This window comes from Schistosoma mansoni, chromosome 3 (assembly GCF_000237925.1).
Source record: "Schistosoma mansoni strain Puerto Rico chromosome 3, complete genome".
NCBI lineage: Eukaryota > Metazoa > Platyhelminthes > Trematoda > Strigeidida > Schistosomatidae > Schistosoma > Schistosoma mansoni.
The window spans coordinates 14,864,944-14,887,769 of NC_031497.1; the positions used below are offsets into that span (position 1 = coordinate 14,864,944).

Genomic DNA, 22,826 nt, shown 5'->3' on the forward strand with positions numbered 1-22,826 from the left:
ACCACAGGTTTATCATCACAAATCAGCTTCCAAAAAACGAGATAACTTTCACATTGTTCTTTCCATTATTTCTATGATCGATTATATTCTTTTGAATAAAACTTAAATCAACGTATCTATTAGGGACAGGTCATGTATCACAACTCGACTAATACAGTAGATTTCATAGCACATATAACATTTTGGAGTTGCCGACAGTCTCGATAATGTTTCCATTACAGCCCTTAATTTCACCTTCTCATTTATCATGCATTATCCATAGGCCAAAGGTTATTCTTTAAGCTAGAATATATTCAGTTTTAGTGGTCATGTACCTGAAAACAGTGTTATTATACTGTCACTAAAAATCCTTCGTGACAAAGGAATTGGAAATCTTAGTAACCGTGATCGGGAGATACTTGTAACCTTGCCTTAACACCAAGATCCGAGAACGAGGTAAGCTCATACCGAAAATACTGAACATGGGAACTTTTCACTTTTTGTTAATATTATTAATTCTTAGTTCCATATAGCCTTAAAGTTTGGGAAACTATTTGAAATTGTCCAAAATCCCACATCATCGACACCTAAATTTGGTTATCAGGTTATCTTAGTCTCATGATGGTATCATTTATAATTGTTGTCAATCGTTCACATTTTGTTTACTTACAAAGTTGTCTCGTCAGTTTACCTTTTGTTCTTTTGGTGAGATTGTTTACGAACGACCTTCGTGCGCTTTAAAAGTGAACTTGAGGAATTCACCTACTTGGAACGGTCGAGAGTTTGGGGTCAGAATTCATAGTAAGACTTCAGTGTCGCGAATCCCTTTTAGTGTTTTTATGACGATGTTACATTAGCTGTGATGCCAGAATGCTATATAGGCATATGGAATTTGTATTAGTGTGCTTTTCGTACGGGAAGTCTAGACCTAGCGTAATTTGAATAAAGACAGAACAAATATTGATGCAGAATAATATGAACTCATTATATTTCGTGGTTTCTCATCAGCTGCTTACAACGTAGTTTGCCTTTGTCAAACTTTTGCCGTGTTCTTACGCACAAAAGTACCATTTCTGATCCAGAGAATGTACCTTGATCTATCCGTTCGGTAGATTACTTTCTTTGATTTTCACCCAACTTAATAGTTAACTGTGGTTTTGCTTCAGCTTACTATTCGGTTTTTTCTTTCAGTTTTCTACGTTTTTATCGATTTTTACCCATTTTAGTGTACTGTTTCTTCTAACGGTCTTAGGCTTTCTGCATGTATTTATAAGACAGTTTATATCATTATAGTCATGAAAAATTCATGCAAGCGACCTGAATACCGTTTTGCTGTTACATCTGGCATGCAGTGCGACAACTGCAAAGGTTGGTTCCACAAAGCGTGCACAGATCTCACAACAATTGCCCACAACAGACTCAGCAAGTCGGATCGTAGGTGGGTATGAGTTATGTGCAACACGGATGCTGTAGTTTTCCTGAGTACTATCATTGCCCTATTGACAGGTCTGCGGGACAAATTGTTTTGAAACTTGATAAATGACAGTCATACAACGGGTAGACAAACAAGGACGCGCAGTGTAAACGGACCATAGGTTAGCAATTTCATTTATTTGTTTGAACACATAAATATTGGTACAAGGTGGCACCAGATATATATGCTCCACACAAAAAGTTGTCACTTCATTTCATTGTGTGGGGGCTATGATACTGCCCGGGTGCCCAGACCGAAATAAGTGGTTTTATTAAAGGGCCACACCCGGAGCCTTCGACCTAAAGGTCTGATATATAAGGCAGTGGAGCATCGTAAGGAGATGCAGTCCCATGGTAGCCGGTGACCAACAATTGGTTCAAACGCCATTAGTTCCTTCAGGATACTGGATCCCGTGTGCACCATCGGTTTGGAATCAAGGTTTTACAACTCCCCTAGGTGAACTTTCCGTTTCCACCAACCCGGTTAACGGGCCGGACATTCGTTTTTCGTCCTCTCAATTTCGTAAACAACACCCTGTCACGAAAAGGCAGTGAGTAGGTCTTCCCTGGCAGAGGCTATATACGCGTGGCCATGTGAAAGCATTTTGAGAGGGAGAGCGGACTTTCCCTACTCTCGGCCGCACCAGGGCATTTAAGGGCTATTTATTTGCTAGCTCCCTATCTCCGGGCAATCCGATTCCAGGGGGTGGATGCACTCCTAACAAAGAAAAAAGAACTTTTCCCAGAACTCTCGCCGACGTCTCCGAGGTCGTTTGCGTTACCGCGCTGATAAGCTTTATAACGCAATTCCTAAGTTAATCGAACTATATTGTACAATCCATAAGGGAACAAGACAAGGAAGTAAAGAGTCAGTCCCTTCTTAACCTTGTTCTCCAAAAAATACTAAAATCTAATAATGACTAAATAAATACTGGGGTTAATTCAGTAGATAAAATAAAGAAACCTAGAAAACCTCCCATATATAATATGCAGAGACCCTATGCTTAATAAGAAACTCGAAGCAAGAATTAACCGTAACGTAGGATCTTTTAAAACGCTTTCTGTCAGTAAGTCAATCACTTTCGATCATTGTTAGTAAGAAGTGAGTAGTGATGGAGACGTTCCTTTTTAAGAAATGGCTTAATCTGAATCCATTACTCTTCACGTATTATTATTATCATGTTGATTTCTGGAATGTCAGGCGCTATAACCGAGTTGGTGGATGTGGAGTGTCCACCTAGGGGAGTTGGAAAACCCTGGTTCCAAACCAATGGTGCACATGGGCTCCCGTATCCTGAGGGAGCAAATGGCGAATGAACCAGTTATTGGTCACCGGCTACCATGGGACTGCATCTCCTCACGATGCTCCACTGCCTTGTAGGTTAGACCTCTATGTCAAAGGCTCGGGGTGTGGCCCCCTAAGAAAACCACCTGCTTCGGTTTGGGCACCCGGGCAGTATCACAGCCCATACACAAATAAATGAAATGATGAATTCTATTGACGATACTATTCTCGCTCATATTAGAAGCAAGAAAAATTAAACTATTATTATTATTATTGTTATTATTATTTACCATATCGCTAATTCACCCCCTTTTATCCCCAATTTGTGTAACCTTACTTTTCAACTTATGCAGCAGCTCGCTCTTGGTGGAAAATCTGTCCTATCTAAACGATCTCCAGTCACTATCTGGTTGAAAGTGAATGCTTCCACCGATTATGAATACTGAAGCAGTCTTTCTGAAACCACGTACGCCGTTCAAGCTGGCTTCCTTCAACGTTCGCACACTAATGCAGATCAGACAACAGATGGGGCTGGCTATGTCTTTAGAAAGTCTTAATGTTGATGTTTGTTGTCTATCCGAGACCCGTATTCAAGACTCTAGTGAAGTACTACAAATCCGCTCTCCATCTGTCGCCTCGAAAAGCTTGTTTCACGTGCGCTTATCCGGGGACTCTGTGGCATCTTCGTCCGGTCTTGCTGGCGTTGGTGTTGCACTAAGCGCTAGAGCTGAGGCAGCACTAATCGATTGGATCCCCATTAACAGTCGCTTATGTGCTGTTAGATTAGAAAGTTCCATCAAAGTGAGAAGAAACCGGCGTGAGAAACGGTGTCTTTTCGTTATCTCCGCCTATGCCCCGACAGATTGCAGCCCGGATGCAATCAAGGATGAGTTTTACCACCAGTTAACAGTTCTTCTCCAGAAAGCGCGTTCGACAGATATTGTAGTATTAGCCGGAGACTTGAATGCACAGGTCGGGCGTCTAGGCACAGAAGAGATTCGTTTAGTTGGCCGATGGGGACTTGTTGGTCGCAGGACAGATAACGGGGACCGTTTGCTGCAACTGTGCACAGACCACAACCTGTTTCTGGCCAGCACTAACTTCCGGCACAGTCATCGCCGGTGTGCCACCTGGCGTCCTCCCTCTGCATCCCAAGCCTGGACTCAGATTGATCACATCGCGATCAGCTACCGCTGGCGTGGTTGTGTACAAGACTGCCGCTCCTTTTGGAGTACCTATCTGGAGTCTGATCATGCCCTGGTCTGCGCCAATCTCACCTTACTTTTCAGTGGCCGAAGGATTGACCGCCATCAACGGATCGATGTTAGTAAACTGGTTGCAACTTCTGTTGCAAGTAAGTATCGAGCGGAGCTAGCTTCTAGGCTAGCTACCATCCCACCGAAAAGTATAGATGAGCATTGGTTACATCTTCACGACGCCATGAAAATGGCGAGTAAAGCCGCTTGCGGCTTCGCGAAACGTCCCGCTTACAAGCACTGGGTTTCTTCTGGCTCCTTACAACTGATGGAAGCCCGTCGGTCTACTCCGGGTGACCGTGAGTTTGACCACAAACGAAGACAGTTACGTAGTGAAATTGGGCAAAGCTTGCGTAAGGACCGAGAAGCCTGGTGGTCGGAGCGTGCTAATGAGATGGAAGCAGCAGCTGCATCTGGTAACTGCCGGAAGCTCTTCCAACTCATCCGAGCCACTGGCAGCAAGAAGTCTGGTGTGAGTGAAACTTCAACTTTGCCATCGACGACATCCTGGAAACAGCTCTGATGGATGTAAGTAATGGCAGTGTGGATCTGCTGCCTGGAGAACGACTTCTCGACCTTGAGTATGCGGATGATATTGTCTTACTGTGCGATAATGCCCAAGGCATGCAATCCGCACTCAATCAGTTGGCAATCAGTGTCCGCAGGTACGGCATGTGCTTTACACCCTCCAAGTGCAAGGTACTCCTACAAGACTAGCAGGATTCTCATCCTGTACTCACCCTAGATGGTGAGCAGATTGAAGTAGTTGAGAAGTTCGTGTATCTAGGTAGCTACATAAGTGCTGGTGGTGGCGTGAGTGATGAGATTGATGCACGTATAATGAAAGCCAGAGCGACTTATGCCAATCTGGGCCATCTTTGGCGCCTTCGTGATGTTAGTCTGGCTGTAAAAGGTCGGATCTACAACGCGTCGGTGAGAGCAGTTTTGCTCTATGCTTGTGAAACCTGGCCTCTCTGAGTTGAGGATGTTAGACGTCTCTCTGTGTTCGATCATCGTTGTCTCCGAAGGATTGCTGACATTCAGTGGCAACACCATGTTAGTAATGTAGAGGTTCGGCATCGTGTGCTCGGGCGCAGAGACGATAATTCAATTGGTGTCACCATCTTGAAACACCGACTTCGGTGGCTTGGACATGTTTTACGAATGTCGTCCCAGAGACTTCCACGTCGTGCATTATTTGCCGACTCTGGGACTGGTTGGAAAAAGCGGAGAGGTCAGTGTACGGCATGGTGTCGTGGTATGAAAGAAAGCTGCAAAGGGCTAGCTTCTGTTGGTCCTTCACGACTCCCTGGCTGGGGTCCGAGAGATGGTGCAACACAGTGGCTAGAGACGTTATCAGATATGGCTCAGAATAGAAGCCAGTGGCGATCCTGCTGTAACCTTCTTTTACTTTCTTCATAAAGAGTAGTTATAACTTTCCTAACTGAGAGAGCTCTTCTGGTTGTACATTTCAGTTCCCCCCATCATTACTCTTCTTTTCTTTTTTCCTTCCTTTATATATACGCATCTTCTTCCTTCTCCTCCCATTCTCATTATGTTGTGTGGCGCATATGTATCCGGTGCCCTTTGTACCAATATATATGTGATTAAATAAATAAAATAATAAATAATCATTTCTGGTATAGCTTTTCGAGTTGACAGTCTCACTGTGATAATGAAGTAGCAAGAATAGCTATGTAATTATCTCAGAAGACAGAGGAATCGAGATGCTTCTACTACGCCCTTTTCATCTATATCTTAATATTTCTTTTCGAATTGTTGTTTCTTTTAAGCTCATTTTAATTTCATTGTTCTCGTTGATTATTCAAACCAATAATTCACATGTAGCCACTCATCGCTTTTATTTTAAAATCTATCGTAATTGCTCTCTGCGTTAGTGTAATATGAATAGTTTAAGTATTACATCAAATTCACGTGAGTAGTACAAAGTCATCTTCGGTTAATTTTTTTTCCATTTAGAAACCAGTCTAAATCTGTTAATCACACATGTGACCAAAATATGACGAGTGCAAAAAAGCAACCAGTAATCACTCGTATATATTCAACTTATTTTTAGTACGCTAATCCAAGAATCAGAGGGATATCCGGCGATGATAAAAAAGAAGTATTAAGAAAGCTACAACTGTTGTGTCGATACGATAGTGAGGTAAGTTACAAACAACAATTTACTTTAGAATGAAATGGCAAATTTAGAAACAGTTACAAACAAATGGAAACAAGCAGCTTGGAAGGCACTATACGAACTGATTTCTTTTTCTGGAGAAAAAACAACTGAACAAGAAATATTAAGTAAAGTGGGGATAGATCCTGCTACTATCACACTAAAATCAGAAGGATTGTAGTATCGGACAAACGACGGTTTATATAATACATATTCACACTCCGATGTGGTTCGTAATTTACAGAAAAAACTTCGCTTTAGTCGTATGTGTTCAACTTAAATATGTAAATGCAATTAAAGTATATCTAGTATGTTTAGGTTTGCATCACGCTCAACGGTTTATTATAAACAGAGGCTTGTTTGTTAGAGACAGTCAAATTTAAACGCCTCAGGCAAAGGGGTTTTACAGTTGGTAACTTTTCATTTTTGCTTACTTTTGTCTATATTTTTCAAAGTACTCACGTCCTAGTCAGTCTTAGACAACGAAAATATAACAGTCTAAATGACCACATGTCATATCAACACAATAATAGGATATTGACCAGATGGGAATAAGAAGAGAAGGGATAATAACATTTGGAGTTGAAAGCTAAATGTAATAAATTACTTCCAAAGGAGCAAACTAGATTGAGAGGTGGAAAGTTTAGGATAACAATAAACTTGAGATTTAGAGCGAAGTTAAATGATTGCATCTGTCCCACTTCAACCTATTTCAAATCTTGTTTCCCAGGGTCTCCAAATATTGCGCGAGTTACGTCCGTAAGGTATCAAGCTTAACCATTTGCCAGTTAACATTGTGGGTAGGCGTGTATAAAGTAAGCTTTTGATGCAGTGTGAATAATTGCACATTGAAGCTTGTGTCTTAAACAGTTCTAAAACGAACCGGCAGTAGCAGGTTACTTTAGGTCACTTGGATTCTCAATAATGTCTTTTTTATCCTATGGGGTAATGAATCTCTAAAAAAACATTCTCTTGCATACTTTCTGGGTGCTGTAACCAAGGATTTTAGCAACAGATAAAAACCAAAAGTTGGTATGTCGTAAAGTTGAGACTTCATTAAGGTCATTTTTCCACCCAAGGCTTAAATTCACCCTCCATTTTGTGCAACTAGATTCCAACAATCTTAGTGGTGTAGAAGGCTTCAGTCCCTCCTAAACATTTAATGGCAGTATGATTCGTCTTTATTAAATCTTGCATCCACTAGAATAGGTTCTCTAAATATATTTATGCGGACCACGTCCAATTTTGTGACTCTTAACCTTTCTTAATTTAATGCATTTTTGTTCACAAGCCAGTCACTATAGTTTTGATGTATAAAACTATTGGTCTTTGTGTTCAGAGATAACATTTATCTGTATGATTAGCACTTTACACTATCAAAATATTTTATAAGAACTGTGGGAAATATTTTTGAAATTATGACTAGAAGTAAAACTTAGTTAAAGAGTCAGTCACAGCGTAGAACTTCGTACATACGTACATCAGTTCGAGTTGCCATACCACATTAGCCCAGAGATGCAGTTGTTGATTCAAATCCCATAGTGGTACAGGTAGTAAGAGTATAAGCACTAATCGGAAAGATGAGGGTTTTAAGATGTTATTCAAGGAGTATAAACCAGTGAAATAAATTTGGAAAGAGAAAAAAGAAAGGGACATAAAGAATTCAGAAGATTAGAATTTGGTAGAACACAAAGAGTGGATGCACCTTCGCCATTGCAAACGGTTTTGAGCCATGTCATTAGCTGAAGAGTACAAATTCTGCAAAGCTGACATGTTATCCTGAGCCAGCTCAGGGATTACCAATATATTTATCGAAATTTAAAATTTACTGCAGAAATATTTCAGTGCGTAATTCCCATGAACTGGATATGTTTTTGACTTATGATTCCGGTAAGATTGTTAGTGTTTGCCATATATATTGTAAAGGGTAAATGGAAAGATCATGGTCGCTTTTTAGTGGTTCAGAATCAAATAAGTATCCACCAGCATTTTGTGCTTGACTGACATGAACTAGTCTTCCCTTAATTTTAACAGTCAAGCTTACAGATTAGTAAAACCATCGAGACTAATCCAACTTCTTTGCCACATTTCATACTCTTAGTCATTCTGAAAGTTCATCTACTACTGACCTTGTTTCGTAGACTTCCTTTCGTTGGCTAATCAACCTCTTTACACCATGTTCTACTGATTTTGAGGATTCGAGCCTATCAATCATTATCCTCTTAATCTATAGTAATTACATGTGTCAGATAACCAGAAGAGCACTAAACATACTTCTTCAAGTCTAGTAGCAACATTTATACGGCAATAGAACAGTAGTAAAGGTAATCTGTTTTTAATCCATTTAACCGATTTGCAAATATCACCCATAAGATCATTTTATACAAAATATATTAGCAAATGAAAAATTCTCATTTCATAAGAATATTTTTGTATGTTGTACAGAGAATAATTATGCAGTCAGTGAAATCAGTCATTTGAAAAATAATGATTGTTCTCTAATCAAGTTTTAAAATTTAAGAAAAAGGATGATTGCACATACTTCATAGGTAGTAAAGGTTTTGAAATTATTGAAAAGAAACATATCATAGGTCGGTCACATCTTCTTCGATCAAATCTTTTATATAATCAGAACTGAATAATTCAGGTAGTCCACTTTCAGAAAGCATACTACTGAAACTAGTATTCAATGGAAGTTGGCGCCAGTCTTGTCCATCATTATTATTATATTTTGAATAATTTACTGTATTAAAAAATGAATTAGTTCAGTTAGTTGAGTCAAATAATTATCAATGAATAAGATGAACAGTGAGTCATTCATATAAACGTAAACGTAATAACAAATGTGAGGATACTACTGAAATCGGCTAGAAAACCACTGCAAACCAGGTTGTACTAGATCAGTTGTTTCATCTTAATTTAGGACCGTTCAAGCGTGCTCGCACAAAATAGGACCCAGGAAATTCAGAATAATCGGTTAGACTAGAATACTTTATAGGGCACTAGGATAAGATGACTTTCTGCAGTAACCATATTAATTAACTACTGTAATATACTATTAGAAATATGACCACCATGAGTTTAAAAGATATTTTGTGTATACTCTTATTAGTCCAGAGTCGCGAATCGTTAGTCGCTTTGTATTTTTTTTATTTCTTGGTCAATCCTTTATCATCCAATGGGTTTCGCAAAAATTGACAACTTTTATCCTCGACTAAAGTTAGTTAGTCGCTCAGTAATCCTGTCATTTGATTCATGGGTAACTTATTAGTTCGATAACTTTAGCTACTCTGATGTTTTGTCAAACAAAATGAAACTTAAAGTACATTAATTTCACGGTCGAACAGTCTGTATTTCATCAATGGTTTCTTACTACCTTACTTGTTAATGATGAATGTACTACATTACATGGAGTCAGTTTCAAGAAAACTATTCATATATCTGTGAGGTTATTTTAAAAGGAAGAACATTTTATTGATTTGTATGTTAAACTTGAAAAGTTTATGCACTAACATTTGTTATGCATTATCGCTAATTAGAAAACTATCCACATATTTTTAGAATGATAAAATCGAGATAAGCAGTTTTCATCTTTTACACTGATCTTCCTTTTAAATAACAAAATTATAATGTCAAGAATAGGCTGTCCATTATACGGTCTTATTAGCTACTTGCATTTCAGTTCGTTTTATATGGGTTCATAAAGTATTTACATGTAAATATAAATAATTTGATGTAACATAGATATTTTTCAAAACATACTATTATCTGGTAAGTATTTGGAGTCACTTGTTTGACTAGTTTCAACAGGAATCATGTCATCTGCATCAAGAGAGAAAATAGGATGTTGAAGTGTTTCGAAATGTTCACCATAAGTACATGTAGATGGAGCAATATGCGTTGTGTCACTTTTATTTGACATACTAATTACTGAACATTGTCCATTTGTTTCCTAATAAAGTAATATTAAAAAATATATTCTTAAAATGCATTTTACTATTTTAACGCTAAAAACTAACATACAGAAATGGTGATTTATAATTATTAGATTATCATTTACACCAAATTGTATTTTAACTTAATAATCATTAATATTCTATTAAAGTTATATAGGACCAAATGAAATTTCATTACCTGCGTAGATCTATGAGGAACATCCAAAGTATGAGAATGTCCATTTCCGTTGGTTTTCGTTAGATCAATATGATGTCCATCCGTAACGTTTAGTGTATCAGGTCTACAGATTGGTATATTGTTAATGCTGTTGTTAGTTGTATGCTGACATGGTCCCAATGAAAATTCAGTTGATTTTATTTTAGTTGTAGTGTTGTAGTTAAATGAATCGTTCCAGTCAAACGGAGCAATTGTTTCGTTATTAGTTACTTGTAATTTTGAGTAGTCTGGTGATTTGAAAACCGGTGTCTGTGGTTCTGGTTCGGACTGAGTTAACGCAGGAAATCTAACAACGAGAGATGTATACTATTCAAATATTTTTTGCTTCATTATTGTTTTATATGTAACTTTATCATATACAGGTCTATGCATTCGTCCTTCAGCAATACTTCGTATAAATAAAATGGGTGAGGCAGGGTTCTAACTCATAACCCAGCGATTGAAGGTTGAATACCTTAACCACTAGGTTATCATTTCATTGGAATAGTGATTTTCAATTGCTTAGAAGATTTTAGACAAAGTACGGTTGTCATAAAAAATTCTACAGGTCCGAGAGTCATCCTGAAAAATATTTCACACTGTTAGAACGGAAACCTTTTGTCACAGAAACTGATCAGCCTACCAAAACGTGACAATGGCACTCAACTAATTTGTGAGTATAACTGATTGATAAATAGAACGATGTTAATTGCGTGTTAATTGTCTCGTTAATAATAAATACGAAGCTTTTGGAGTGTAGACATTTTCTGCTAGTACATACCTGAAAACAAAATATATTGAAATCACGAAGCGATCGAAGTTAAACAACCAGCTTTTATTAGTTCGTGATTTCAATGAAATTCAACAATCTATATAATCTTATAATGACAAAATATATGTTGGACCACTTTCCAAAAATACCCAATAGTTGAAATTGCTTATTAGTTGAGAATAAGTGTTATGTGAGCTTAAATAAATTAGGCTATAAAGATTCGATTCACATACATACAACACAAGTACACATATTGTATAATTAACAATACAAATTAACAGGCTGAATTCTAGACATGGTTAATTTTGAATAGAAAATACAAGTTTTGGTTTATCTACTTAAAGTTTACTATTTACAATAATACAGTTATCCGTGTTTTCTGTTGATTTCAACTTCCGTATTAGTAATTAAATACATATTTGATAGAAAGAAGAGTAACTTACTCAGTTGAATATAGCTTGCAAGTAATACAGTAAAGAAAGGTATTCAATTGGATGGCTGTAAACACAGCTCTCAAGTACACTGACTTTGTTTTCCCATAGTTTAACCAATTAATGAATATTGTAGACAAACCATTTTTAACAGCTATAATAGTAAGAAAGTTAATTATAATTAATGAATGCAAGCAAGTTCAATACTCAGTGAAATTCAGGTTTCTTTCCCAAGTCTGGATTACAATTTTCCTACTGTTTCGAATTCTGCACCTCTACGTGGCTCATACCAACCATCAGTAACTTCACAGACTTCTCTGATTGAGATATGTGTTACGTGTGGTTGATCACTGTCTACCAAGACGAGTTATTTTAGCTGGTGAAAGTAGGGTGGAGGAAATTTTGGAAAGACCAAACCAAGACAATATCAATCCATAAAATGACTGACTGTTGGTCTAAACTATGCTAGTAGATGCGGGCTACCTGATTGAAGTCCATATGATAACCGCGGCCAGTAGTTGTCACAATGACACAGATGCGTTCACCCTTTATCTCCCTCTGGATCTTGAATCCCATTATTCGTCAATACATATCTTTCCGCTATCTTTTTAAACCATATTTCCAGTGTTTAGTCATTCTGGCTTTCACTACTACCATATCCCTTCAGACTCCTACAATCCGTTTTTTGTTCCCATCTCATCGTGCTGACGTGGCAAGGCACATCCGTCCTGTGCCCTTTGTCAATGATGTTTATTTTAATAATTTTTGACTGTTAGAAAGACAAAACCCAGTTTTTGGGGAGAAAAGTTAAATTTTTATATATTTCTATACATCGATTTTCATTGTAATCCCAACGGAATACAAACTTTGGCAGTTCATGATTACCGATGCTACTGAATCCTATCGTCTACTAAGTATTATCAAGTTTATGCAGACGGTCGGCATTATTACTCTGGTATAATATATAGTGTAATGATGGGTTAGAGCGAGGATACACAAAACTAACATATTGAAATATGAGATAAGCAAAGTATGTAAGCCTGTAATAAATTGAATAGCTCACTGTTATTTCAACCAAAATTATCTGAATTATATTCTTTACTTAACTCCTCGCTGACTGTTTAAGATTCACGAAAATCTGAAGCCATTTGATAAGACGTTTCAAAGTGAATGCTTTTTGACCATGGCTATAATCTGTGATTTAACTTATAAATTATACTATCTTAGTTGAATAATTTATAATTGAATGATAGCTTTTTGATTTTGTAATACATATATTTAGGTGCTTACCTAGTGGTCGTACTGTAGTAAACAAGACTTGGTGGGGAAACCAATATATTGTTTAAAGCAGAATTACAGCGTCTTCGTAAAATATGTGAACTATAAATACATCATTTGCACATCTTCCATTAGTTGCCCTTTACGTACTTCATAATCCTCTTAATTCTGTTGTTACCCCAATTGCTCCCCCTTCCGACTGCTGCTATACACTACTTATGTCAGTCGGCATAAGTAGTACGCACCACACTACTACCTCAGCCCACCTTATTGTAGTATTTTATCAAGTCAATTGTTTCGTCATAGCATTACAGACTAATTTTTACTGTGTTACATTCAACATTATTTTCGTCAGTTACATAGTTGAATTGTCAGGATAACTCGGTATCCATAGTGATACATATGATTTATGTCCATAAAATATAAGAGATTTTCTCGTAAATAAAGGGCTGTAACTTACTTTCTTGTATTGCATGTGTGACAATATTTTGTTCAGGAATGGTAACAAATTCTTCAACATGTTTGTCCAACAAATCTTTAGCATCCCAACCAAGTATTGATTGTGAACTGAGGAAATTTGGGCAAAAATAAATATAGGATGGAAAACATAATACAATCAGGAATAACCACGTACATATGTTTAAAAGTGAATTGAAGTAGTTGAAAAAACTCAAGGGAAAGTGAATAAGAAATGTGTCTAATTTGTATACACTGAACATTGATGGTTGAGTTATTCAAAAACATAAACTCAGGAAGCTGTGTTAAAAATGTTAGATATTGTTACCGTATTTCTACCCCGAGAGCAATTATTAAATGGTAGTGTAGTGTATGCAGTTTCAATGTTTAGTCCCACTCCGAGATACGCAAGAACGAAGCACTGCATAAAACAGGCCTACAGAGAGATGATGGAAAATCACAATATTCAAAAGTATAGGGGCTTTAAACAAACACTTGGTAATATCGACGAACTAGCGGTGAATGAACAAACACCAGGATAACAGTTTATATTCAAAACAACACGTTTTCCGAAGAAGGTGAAATAAATGGTATTGACGATAAATTGATGTCGGTCGAGTGTACTGGTAAAACTTTATATTGGGTAAACGTTTTAAACTATCTAGAAGGGGCTGGACTATGATAAAACTAGGCTATGCTGCAAAAAGGCCTTGTGATCTAAAATTGTTCCAGCTAACTAGAGGACAGCTGTATATGATTTATTGTATTGAAAGACATTTTACTTATGGTGTATCAATTTAACATTAAAAGCGGACTGATTTGCGGTTACGGAGCTGAAATAGGTTTATATGAATCTAAGTGTACTGTAGACGAATTTGTTTCGGTGTTGTAGGGAATTTAAATGCGTTTTTCTTTATTCATTCTAAGTACAGCTTGAAGAAAATAATATTTGTATTTACTTGTTGGATAATTGACACTCAAGTTAAAGTAGATGCAGGACCTGTGGCAGTTTTTGAAAAAGCGGTTATACAACGGTATCTTTGCATGAACTGAAAGTTTCATTTGCATTTTATTTTACATCATGAGGGGTATTCAGAATTAGATTTGTTTAGGAGTGTTTTAATAAGTCGTATTCGGGATTGGATTAACTAAATACATAATTATTTGCACTTATCCAATGTAATCCACATTTTAACAGTTGATTTCTACATTACTGTAACTAAGAGTAAAACTTGATTTGATAAACGAATTTCCGGTTGCAAAAATGAATAAATAGAATGGTTGCTGATAGGTGATACTCCGTGATACCATACGGCCGAGTGATGGTTGCTGAAAAAACCGAGCTAATGATATGAGCCCTCAAATGAATTGAGATTAAAGACAAGACTACTAATCAGACGAATAAGTCTTTTTTTCTAATAGAATAATATCCTTGTATATCAAATATATTAACAGCTTAGATTGACTCGCGAATTCAACTTTAAAAATACAATCTCAAGTCCCCATTTCGACAATAATTATGTTCTCACTAATGACTAGCTTTAAAATGGTTTTCCTGGAGTTCAGAATCGATAACCAGTGGAGTCCAATCCGTGTCGGGTGTGAGACAGTTATCCACTTCAGACAATAGATGAAGGGTTGTGCAAGATCATGGATCGATCGAATTTAACCATTAACACCGTTAGATGCCGGCTCAGTGGTCTAGATGTTAAGCGTTTGCGCACGAGCCCGAGGGTCCTTAGTTCGCGTCCCGCCTGTAGGATTGTGGATGCTAGGACAAAACGGCCGTCTAGCGCCTCCAGGTTCAGCTCTGTGGGTTTTTCACTCTGCAGTTAATTAAAACTCGACCATCAGACCTAATGCTTATTGATTATATCACACTATTATTTAATAAATGAAAACAATCAAGAACTTATTCATAAGAAAGAAGAAGAATAGTACTTACTTTCCAACAACTTCTGTTATTGAAAAAGTATTCACTCCAATCCGTAAAGTAACGTGATCAGAATTGATAGTTTTATTACGTGATGTGGGTTTCTCAAATGAATTATCGGGAACAGTTGGACAGGCTATATCCAAAGGGCGACAGACACCACGGAATAAATAGTAAGCTTCGGAACAATCATTAACATCTAAGTTTACAGGAGTAAGAATTCGAAAATTATGAATACGACAATAATTATAATAAATAGACATTATGATTAAGTTTAGAATGCATAAAGTCAAATTTGATCAACCGGCAGAAGCGAAAGCAATTAGGATTAAAAAACCGTAGTTGTGTGTACGAAAGAAATATCTTCAACCTCTTCTCTTACCATGACCAACATCAGGGCTATTTAATTAATAGTAATCTTAACTATTGAATTAGTTAATCTGACCAATCTACTTACAGCTTTTCTTACTTAGATATGATACCCTTCGTTATTTTTACTCACACATCTTTGTTATTATTATTATTATTGGTTTGACATTACTATTATTCTCTTGAACACATGATTAATCTACCTAGCACTCACCTCTTACTGCTTTCATATAACTTTATACACAATATAGTCTTCCACTGGAGATTGGATTGAATTGGTAATTGTATTATTATTTCTCTCATCCTGTCTGACCCATATTTATTCTGTTAATGAATCTCATAATTTCATTTAACGTATAAGCTGGTTCAAGTTAATACTGGAAGTTAGTCATCTCAACATTAACAATTGTATTCTATTCAACAATCCTAAATTCATATGATACGATATTCAAACGATATACTTTGCCTCAAACCTGGCCACATTTTTTGGATTATAATAATTATCTCCTAATGGTTCGAAATGATTTTCGGGAGAAAATATAAACAAGAAAAATAAATCTATCAGTAAACAGAAACATGTGTTGGTTTTTTCAAAAGATAGTGACGCATTTGAACAGACAATAACATACTTTGATAAACAATGTCCCCACAGAATTCTATAAACCGATATAGTTGACCATCACAACCGCGTATACAATGTTTTACTGGAATACTAGATCCGCAACGCATGGCAATGATGAAATTTCGTGAAACAAGGTCTATAAATGCGTAAATATAGAAATTCATAATGTCTAGAACGAGAGGAGAATGAGCAAATGTATGAATTTGTTGTTTACAGTTACGCACTGAATATTAAAATTTTTAGGCATTGCTTTTTAGTGTAACTAGTCATTTATTATCGAATCTTAGGGAAAATAAGTTTTGAATTACTTCAGCTTATAAAACAACTATCTGAAAACTTTTCATATACCAAGATAAATAAAGTAGAGTGGAAAAAATTAACAACCAAGACACAGCGGTACTATGTGATGTACGGCATCCATACCTTAAGAGAATGGAGTGATGTCTTTTGGGTGTCATGATGAACAGATCGATGGTCAACCATAAAGTTTATTTTTTTTTATTTCAGTAAACATCTACTGTAGATTGACCGTTTTCTGGATCCCACAGCGAAATTTCTAGGAACAATATTGAGAAAAATAATTTCCTTAGGTGAATTACTAATCGACAAAAGGTAGGTTACTAGCCAATTCGGTAGCTTTTAAAAATGGATTAATTTGAGGAAAGCTTTTCTTACCGACTAATATCATTTAAAAAATCCGCAAGAAACTTAAAAATTAGACCAACAGTTGTTTTTACTTGCAAAAAAACACCTCTCGAACTTGTAGAGAGTTTCAATGTAATTTTAAATACTGTTCCATCAAATCTAACCGCAACACACTGAATGGTAATTTGTTAAGTTTATAATTTCTTTGGAAAATATTCACATACACATGAGTTATTTAATTTTCTGAGACTGCACACTGTATACATTTATAAATCATAAACACTTATGAATAATATCAGTGTAGAGGGATTTGTGGAGATTGCAGAACCTTTATACTTTAAATCATGAACTGATTTTAACTAGACCACCACTAAAAACCTAGTAGCATTGGACTAAGTTACTCGGAAAGTCCTCTGACATTTGAATGATTTTATCTATACTGAGAATAGTCATATGCTTATTAATAACTGACTTCAAGATACAACTCCAGGCATTCAGCGACGTTCAACAATATCGAGCGTGAGACAGTTATCCACTGCATGCAATGGATGATGATAAGGTAACATTGTAAGTTGATTGATGCTATATATGTACACCATTGGATGCCAAATCAGTTGTAGAGTGGTCGTTTGTGAGACCGAAGATCCTGTGTTCCTGTCCCCTATGGAGACATCGTGGATGTGCACTATCGAGAGGTCTTATACTAAGACGAAACAGTTGTCCAGTGTCCCTTAGTTTTAAATAGTGTTCTAGCTAAGATCAATTCGTGGTTTAAGCTATGGAACATATAAATATTCAGATAACTATAAAAAGCGATTATCTTACTCTAATTTTTTGGTGTTAACTTTTTGAACTGTGCTATTTCTCAATATTAAAAGGTTACGAAATCTATTATGCAATATTTTGTGTTCGAAAACAGTTAACTGCTCTTACTTCAGTAGTGCACTCGAAACTTTCAGTTTCGATTTCCAAGTTGGTAGTATTAGATAATAATAATAATAATAATAACAATGTGTTTACGAAAATAATTGAGTGATTGACAAATTAATTGGAAGATGGAGTGGTGGATACGGTGGTGATTATTCAGAGAGATACTATAATTATTAAATGAATGAATTGACACACATGTAGTTATAGAGCTGATTCATCGCATAAGATAATATAACAGCAACAACCTACTGAAGCAAATAACAAAACAGATTCCGGCTGAAGAAGAAATTAAGAAAAGAAGCTGGAGGCGGATAGGAAACACATTGTGGAAATCATCGAACTGCATCACGAGGTAAGCCCTAACTTGAAATCCTCAGAGTAAAAGGAGAGGAAGCATACCAGAGAACTCATACTGCACCGAGAATTCAAGAAAGAAATCAAAAGAATGAATAGCATTTGGCAACAACTGGGAGGGAGAGCCCAGGATAGAGTAAGTTGTAGAATCCAGATCGGCAGTTTATGCCCCATGAAGAGTAACAGGTGTAAGTAATAATATAATATAAGAGAATACTTTACGAGGACTGATAAGTCGAATATTGATACCAGTTACATATGTGTGAAGTGAATGTTACAGTTTTGTGGCAACAAAAAACAAGGAATTTTTGCGGAAAAAAAAAAACAAGGAATTTTTGCGGAAAAAACATTAGGAAAAAAGTGTGTCGTTATATATATATATATGAAAGATGTATGCGTAAACTGTGAGCTAAATTCAAAGAAATCCGGTATATGATTTGAAAGGTTTTGTTTATATTCACTTGATATTTCGTATCAATCAGGTCAGTAAAAATAAGGCTCTTAATTAACGTTGTATGTTAACAGGAGTATGGAAAATAAGACATACTAACATCGTTTGGTGAAAAATTTTTGTGTTAAAACAGACCTGTATTTCAACGACATAACCATTGGATCATAGGTTTAGATTACATAAAAATGTTACACAATCTGTAGCTTATAGTCTAGGAAAAAAGAGCTTCATTGGTTCGTTCGAGACTCATCAGTATTAGAGAAAATAGAATATTCACGAAAACAACTTAAATATGAATACATATTTTACAATGGTACAAATATATTTTACTATTACTTACGTCCATCTCTGGCTTGTTGCATTTCTGAACCATAAAACATGAGGCTATCAGTGATAATCCTTTTTGTATTAACACTTGGTTCAGCCAAATCATAAATTGTTTTGCCTAGAAAACTACTCTAGAACAAAATGAAAAGCAAACAGTACATAATATTAGCATAATATATAAGACAATTGAAAAAATTATTGGTAGTCAGATAGCTTTATTGATAATGGTAAAAAACATTTTCTAATGATAACTAGCGAAAAACATATGCAACTTAATAATTTTTAATTTCGGATCATGATCTGATCTGATTTCAGTAGTCTGCTCAATTGCTTAAATATAATAATATATTTTTCGATTTACGAATTGTTTTAACGAATTAATTATTTTCAACTCATAATGTAAACATGAGTTCACCAAACCTTATAACTTATCGTAATGCTAAATATTTAAGTTTATGAAGCGGAAACATCATATTAGTTAGTACATTTTCTTCCTTATCCATTTATTGTAAGAATTATATCAATTACTAATCGCATATAGTTTTCTCTATTTATTTCAAGCCACATTTGTGTGTATGTGAGCTTGCGGTCAGCTTGCATTCAACTACCCTAAATGAAGTGGATGAATCGAGATTCCAGCCTACGACTGATCGGCTGAAAATTGAATGTTATAACCACTAAATCACCGATCATCGGAGGAAAAAGACACAATTATATTGATATTCATTTGTAAAACACACAATACAAAGGCTTCACGATACTGTGACCGAAATCCATATCTTGCAATGAGACATATTGTAAAAACAGAACTGTCTAAAAGCCTGTGCGGTTGTAGATAACCGGTACATAATCACTAGTGTGAAAGTTTCATTCAATAGACTATTCGAATTTGTACAGGTAAAATGTATGTTCAACAGGGATTAATTGTAATACATTCTATTTTTGCCGATGATCCTCTATAATAACTAGACATAATATAGAGTGGGATTGTTTTTTCAGTAAAATTTGACTGTTTTTTTATTTATAAACGACCGTCTGATGCTAAATAACTGTGTGATGTATTTTTCGTCGTAATATTGTACCAGGTCTTGATGCTTAAATAAAACGTAACTTATTTCCTGAATAGTCATTTAAATTGTAACAAGAAAATGGGTAATAACGAAAAAGACCCATTGTGTCACTAAAGAAGATAGGAGATTCAGCGAAGAAAATGAGATCGTCGAAAAGGAAATTTTCTACGTGGAATTACCCTTATTCTTCTTTAAGAAAATTGCTATTTGTCAGACAAATACTTTTTTTGATGTAGACGCGAAAATCACTACACGTTACTGTGTATTACTGAAAACTGTGGATTTGCACTTAAAATATTAGAGAAAAAACACTGGTTTTTAGATTAGCAACCTTAAAATGTAAAAGTAGACCTGATTGAGGAATCATCGTTTTATTTATTCATAAATTGATAGTTTTTACTTAGATTCTTCCTGGGAATTTCATTTCGAAAGTTTCATTCGCATAATTGTAGGTTAAGCTACTACTCACTATGGTACATTCAGTTAAACAGTCACTAGATAAAAGCCATAAAGTGAATTCTAGGATCAATCTAGACCATTAAGTTATTATTAGTGATCATGTGTACAGTTTCATATTCAATGAGTGTCAAGTCATATAACTATTATGTAAAGACATAGGATATTGAACGGAAGTTACTCGGACTGAAATAGTTCGGGGTGGATACAAAAAAATACTAGTGACCCTGGTGTTTGAGAGTCAACTCTTTAAACTATGCTAATCTAAACACTTATGTGACTAGGTTTACATTTTCAAATACATTATACTTGCTTATGAACTCCATTTCGTTAAAATTGATAACAACAATAATACAGTTCACAACAATTATGAAAATAATCATTGAAAAACTAACTTGAGGAATACCAAGTATTTTTTCAGAGTTTTCTTCATATAATATTTCACCACTGGAACATTTGACATGTATACCAAATCCATTAATAGTCTAATAGTATATATGTATTAAAGATGTATATATATATATATATATATATTTGATAAACAAGTGAAATGAACAAGTCTTACATTGATAACAATTCGTGAATACTCTTCATCATTGATGATATATTCCCTTTTCCCCAATTTATCTAAACAAAGTATACAGTATATTTAGAATAATGACAATAATGATAATAATAATCATTATAATTACTACTGTAATTGATAAACACCAAACATACTGTTATAATGAATAAGTCGTTCAGCTCCAGCAAGAAAAATGGATAATTTATCTTTACATTGTGAATGTGGTACTTGACGGTGTAGAAATTCTGTTTCTAATTTCATTCGTTCACGTCGTTTCCTCTCAATTTCACTGTGACTTTCTCTGTATGAAAAAAACGACATAATAAAGAAATTAAACATCCAAATAATAATAATAATAATAATAATAATAAAATAAGTGGTGAATATAATGAATGATTATGACTAATAAAACTTTGCATGTTTCAAGTTATTAAATAATACACTTTCTTAAAAGTGGATTTCCCTTGTCATGTGTTGAGATCATAGACAAGTAGATATATACATACACGCATCACCATATATATATATATATATATATATATATATATATATATATAAAACAGAGCATGTCACTAGACATTAAAATGTAAATTCTCAGCAAACTATTTCATTATTTATTGATTTTAGGCACGTCTGTTGGATTGTTATTGAATGAACTAGAAAACTCAATAATAAGAACTAAACACTAAATAAAGAGTAAATAATTTATACAGTAATCAATGAGTGGTTGAAACATACAGAATAAACTTATAACATAATGTCAGGATACAGAACAGGAGAAATGAAGTAATACTGTTGCGAAAGAGTAATGATAATACTAATAAATAAAATGAACAAATAAAGATGTAACTAAAAGGAACTGCACTTTTCTTGGCCATTTAAAGACCTTAAAAAACTACACCCATAACATTTAAGTCATACAATTAATAATTCCTACAAACATTAGTTTGTCTGATCTATAGAAGATAAATTATAAAACACATTATGTGTCCAATTAAGGAATGAAGAGTTCAATGTTTCTTCTGGATAGATTTTTATTGACAGCTAAAAAATACAATGTGGAAGAGAAGGGGATCCCGTTTAGAAGTAGATATTCCAACCATACATGACAAGAAATTTGTAAAAACTAGAAAATAATCAAAATCCTACTGAATCAAAGTTGTAAATCTATTATCTGATTACTAAAGGAACGAACAGATTAACCAACTGACTGTTCATTAAATACTTTCTAGATTAATTGAGTAGAATATAGAACACAACTCGAAATAATGTGATTATAATTAAAGCTTGCTATCTTTTGGAGTTTATATTTCACAGGTGAAATGTAGGTGATGCACAGAAATGAAATTAAGATTCCTCTTGAATCTGTGAGTTAGTACATAAGTTCACATTAAACAATATTTACAGAGTGAGAAATAAAAAAACGTCTTACTTTTGCAATTTTTCTTTATTCTGTTTACGAAACGTCTGACCCTTTTCCATGCCTTAGAGGTGTAAATTTTGGCTATATAAGTAAGTTTGTTTTTTTAAAAAAGTTCAAGCGAAGAGATAAGAATTACCAGTTTGATATGAAACTTTTACGCGAGAAATAAAATTTGGTTAATTTAACATATAATACGAACAATAAGCTAGATATGATATTTTGTTTTTAAAACTGTAGAGAGGCAATGAACTAACAAGAGATTGCGCAGTGTTATCTTTGGGATTTAATGAATCTCCCACGGATATATGCATCGGTCCAAGTTGCCACACCTCATTAGCACACCAAGATGAACACCAAATTCATAGTAGTTAATTTAATGGTGGCAATATATAAAGGAAAGATTGTATATAAGGATAT

The 22,826-nt window shown here is 35.1% G+C and overlaps 3 protein-coding genes across 3 annotated transcripts; 1 reads left to right on the forward strand and 2 right to left on the reverse strand.

Moving 5' to 3' along the window:
• The first annotated feature begins 538 nt into the window (after positions 1-538).
• Smp_123590 (hypothetical protein) lies at positions 539-6,633 on the forward strand. The gene is made up of 5 exons (XM_018799366.1): positions 539-583; positions 5,974-6,037; positions 6,071-6,160; positions 6,189-6,438; positions 6,476-6,633. Exons 1-4 carry the CDS (start codon positions 540-542, stop codon positions 6,354-6,356), a joined length of 366 nt encoding a protein of 121 aa, XP_018651162.1. The 5' UTR covers position 539; the 3' UTR covers positions 6,357-6,438; positions 6,476-6,633.
• Positions 6,634-8,760: 2,127 nt separating this feature from the next.
• Smp_123580 (hypothetical protein) lies at positions 8,761-10,097 on the reverse strand (the record flags this gene model as incomplete). Its single annotated transcript, XM_018799367.1, has 2 exons — positions 8,761-8,918; positions 9,938-10,097. The coding sequence occupies 2 exons, from the start codon at positions 10,095-10,097 to the stop codon at positions 8,761-8,763; spliced, it is 318 nt and encodes a 105-aa protein (XP_018651163.1).
• A 134-nt stretch (positions 10,098-10,231) lies between these two features.
• Smp_123570 (hypothetical protein) lies at positions 10,232-22,468 on the reverse strand (the record flags this gene model as incomplete). Its single annotated transcript, XM_018799368.1, has 7 exons — positions 10,232-10,634; positions 11,543-11,684; positions 13,269-13,375; positions 15,210-15,396; positions 16,196-16,324; positions 21,142-21,287; positions 22,419-22,468. The coding sequence occupies 7 exons, from the start codon at positions 22,466-22,468 to the stop codon at positions 10,232-10,234; spliced, it is 1,164 nt and encodes a 387-aa protein (XP_018651164.1).
• Between the last annotated feature and the right edge of the window lie 358 nt (positions 22,469-22,826).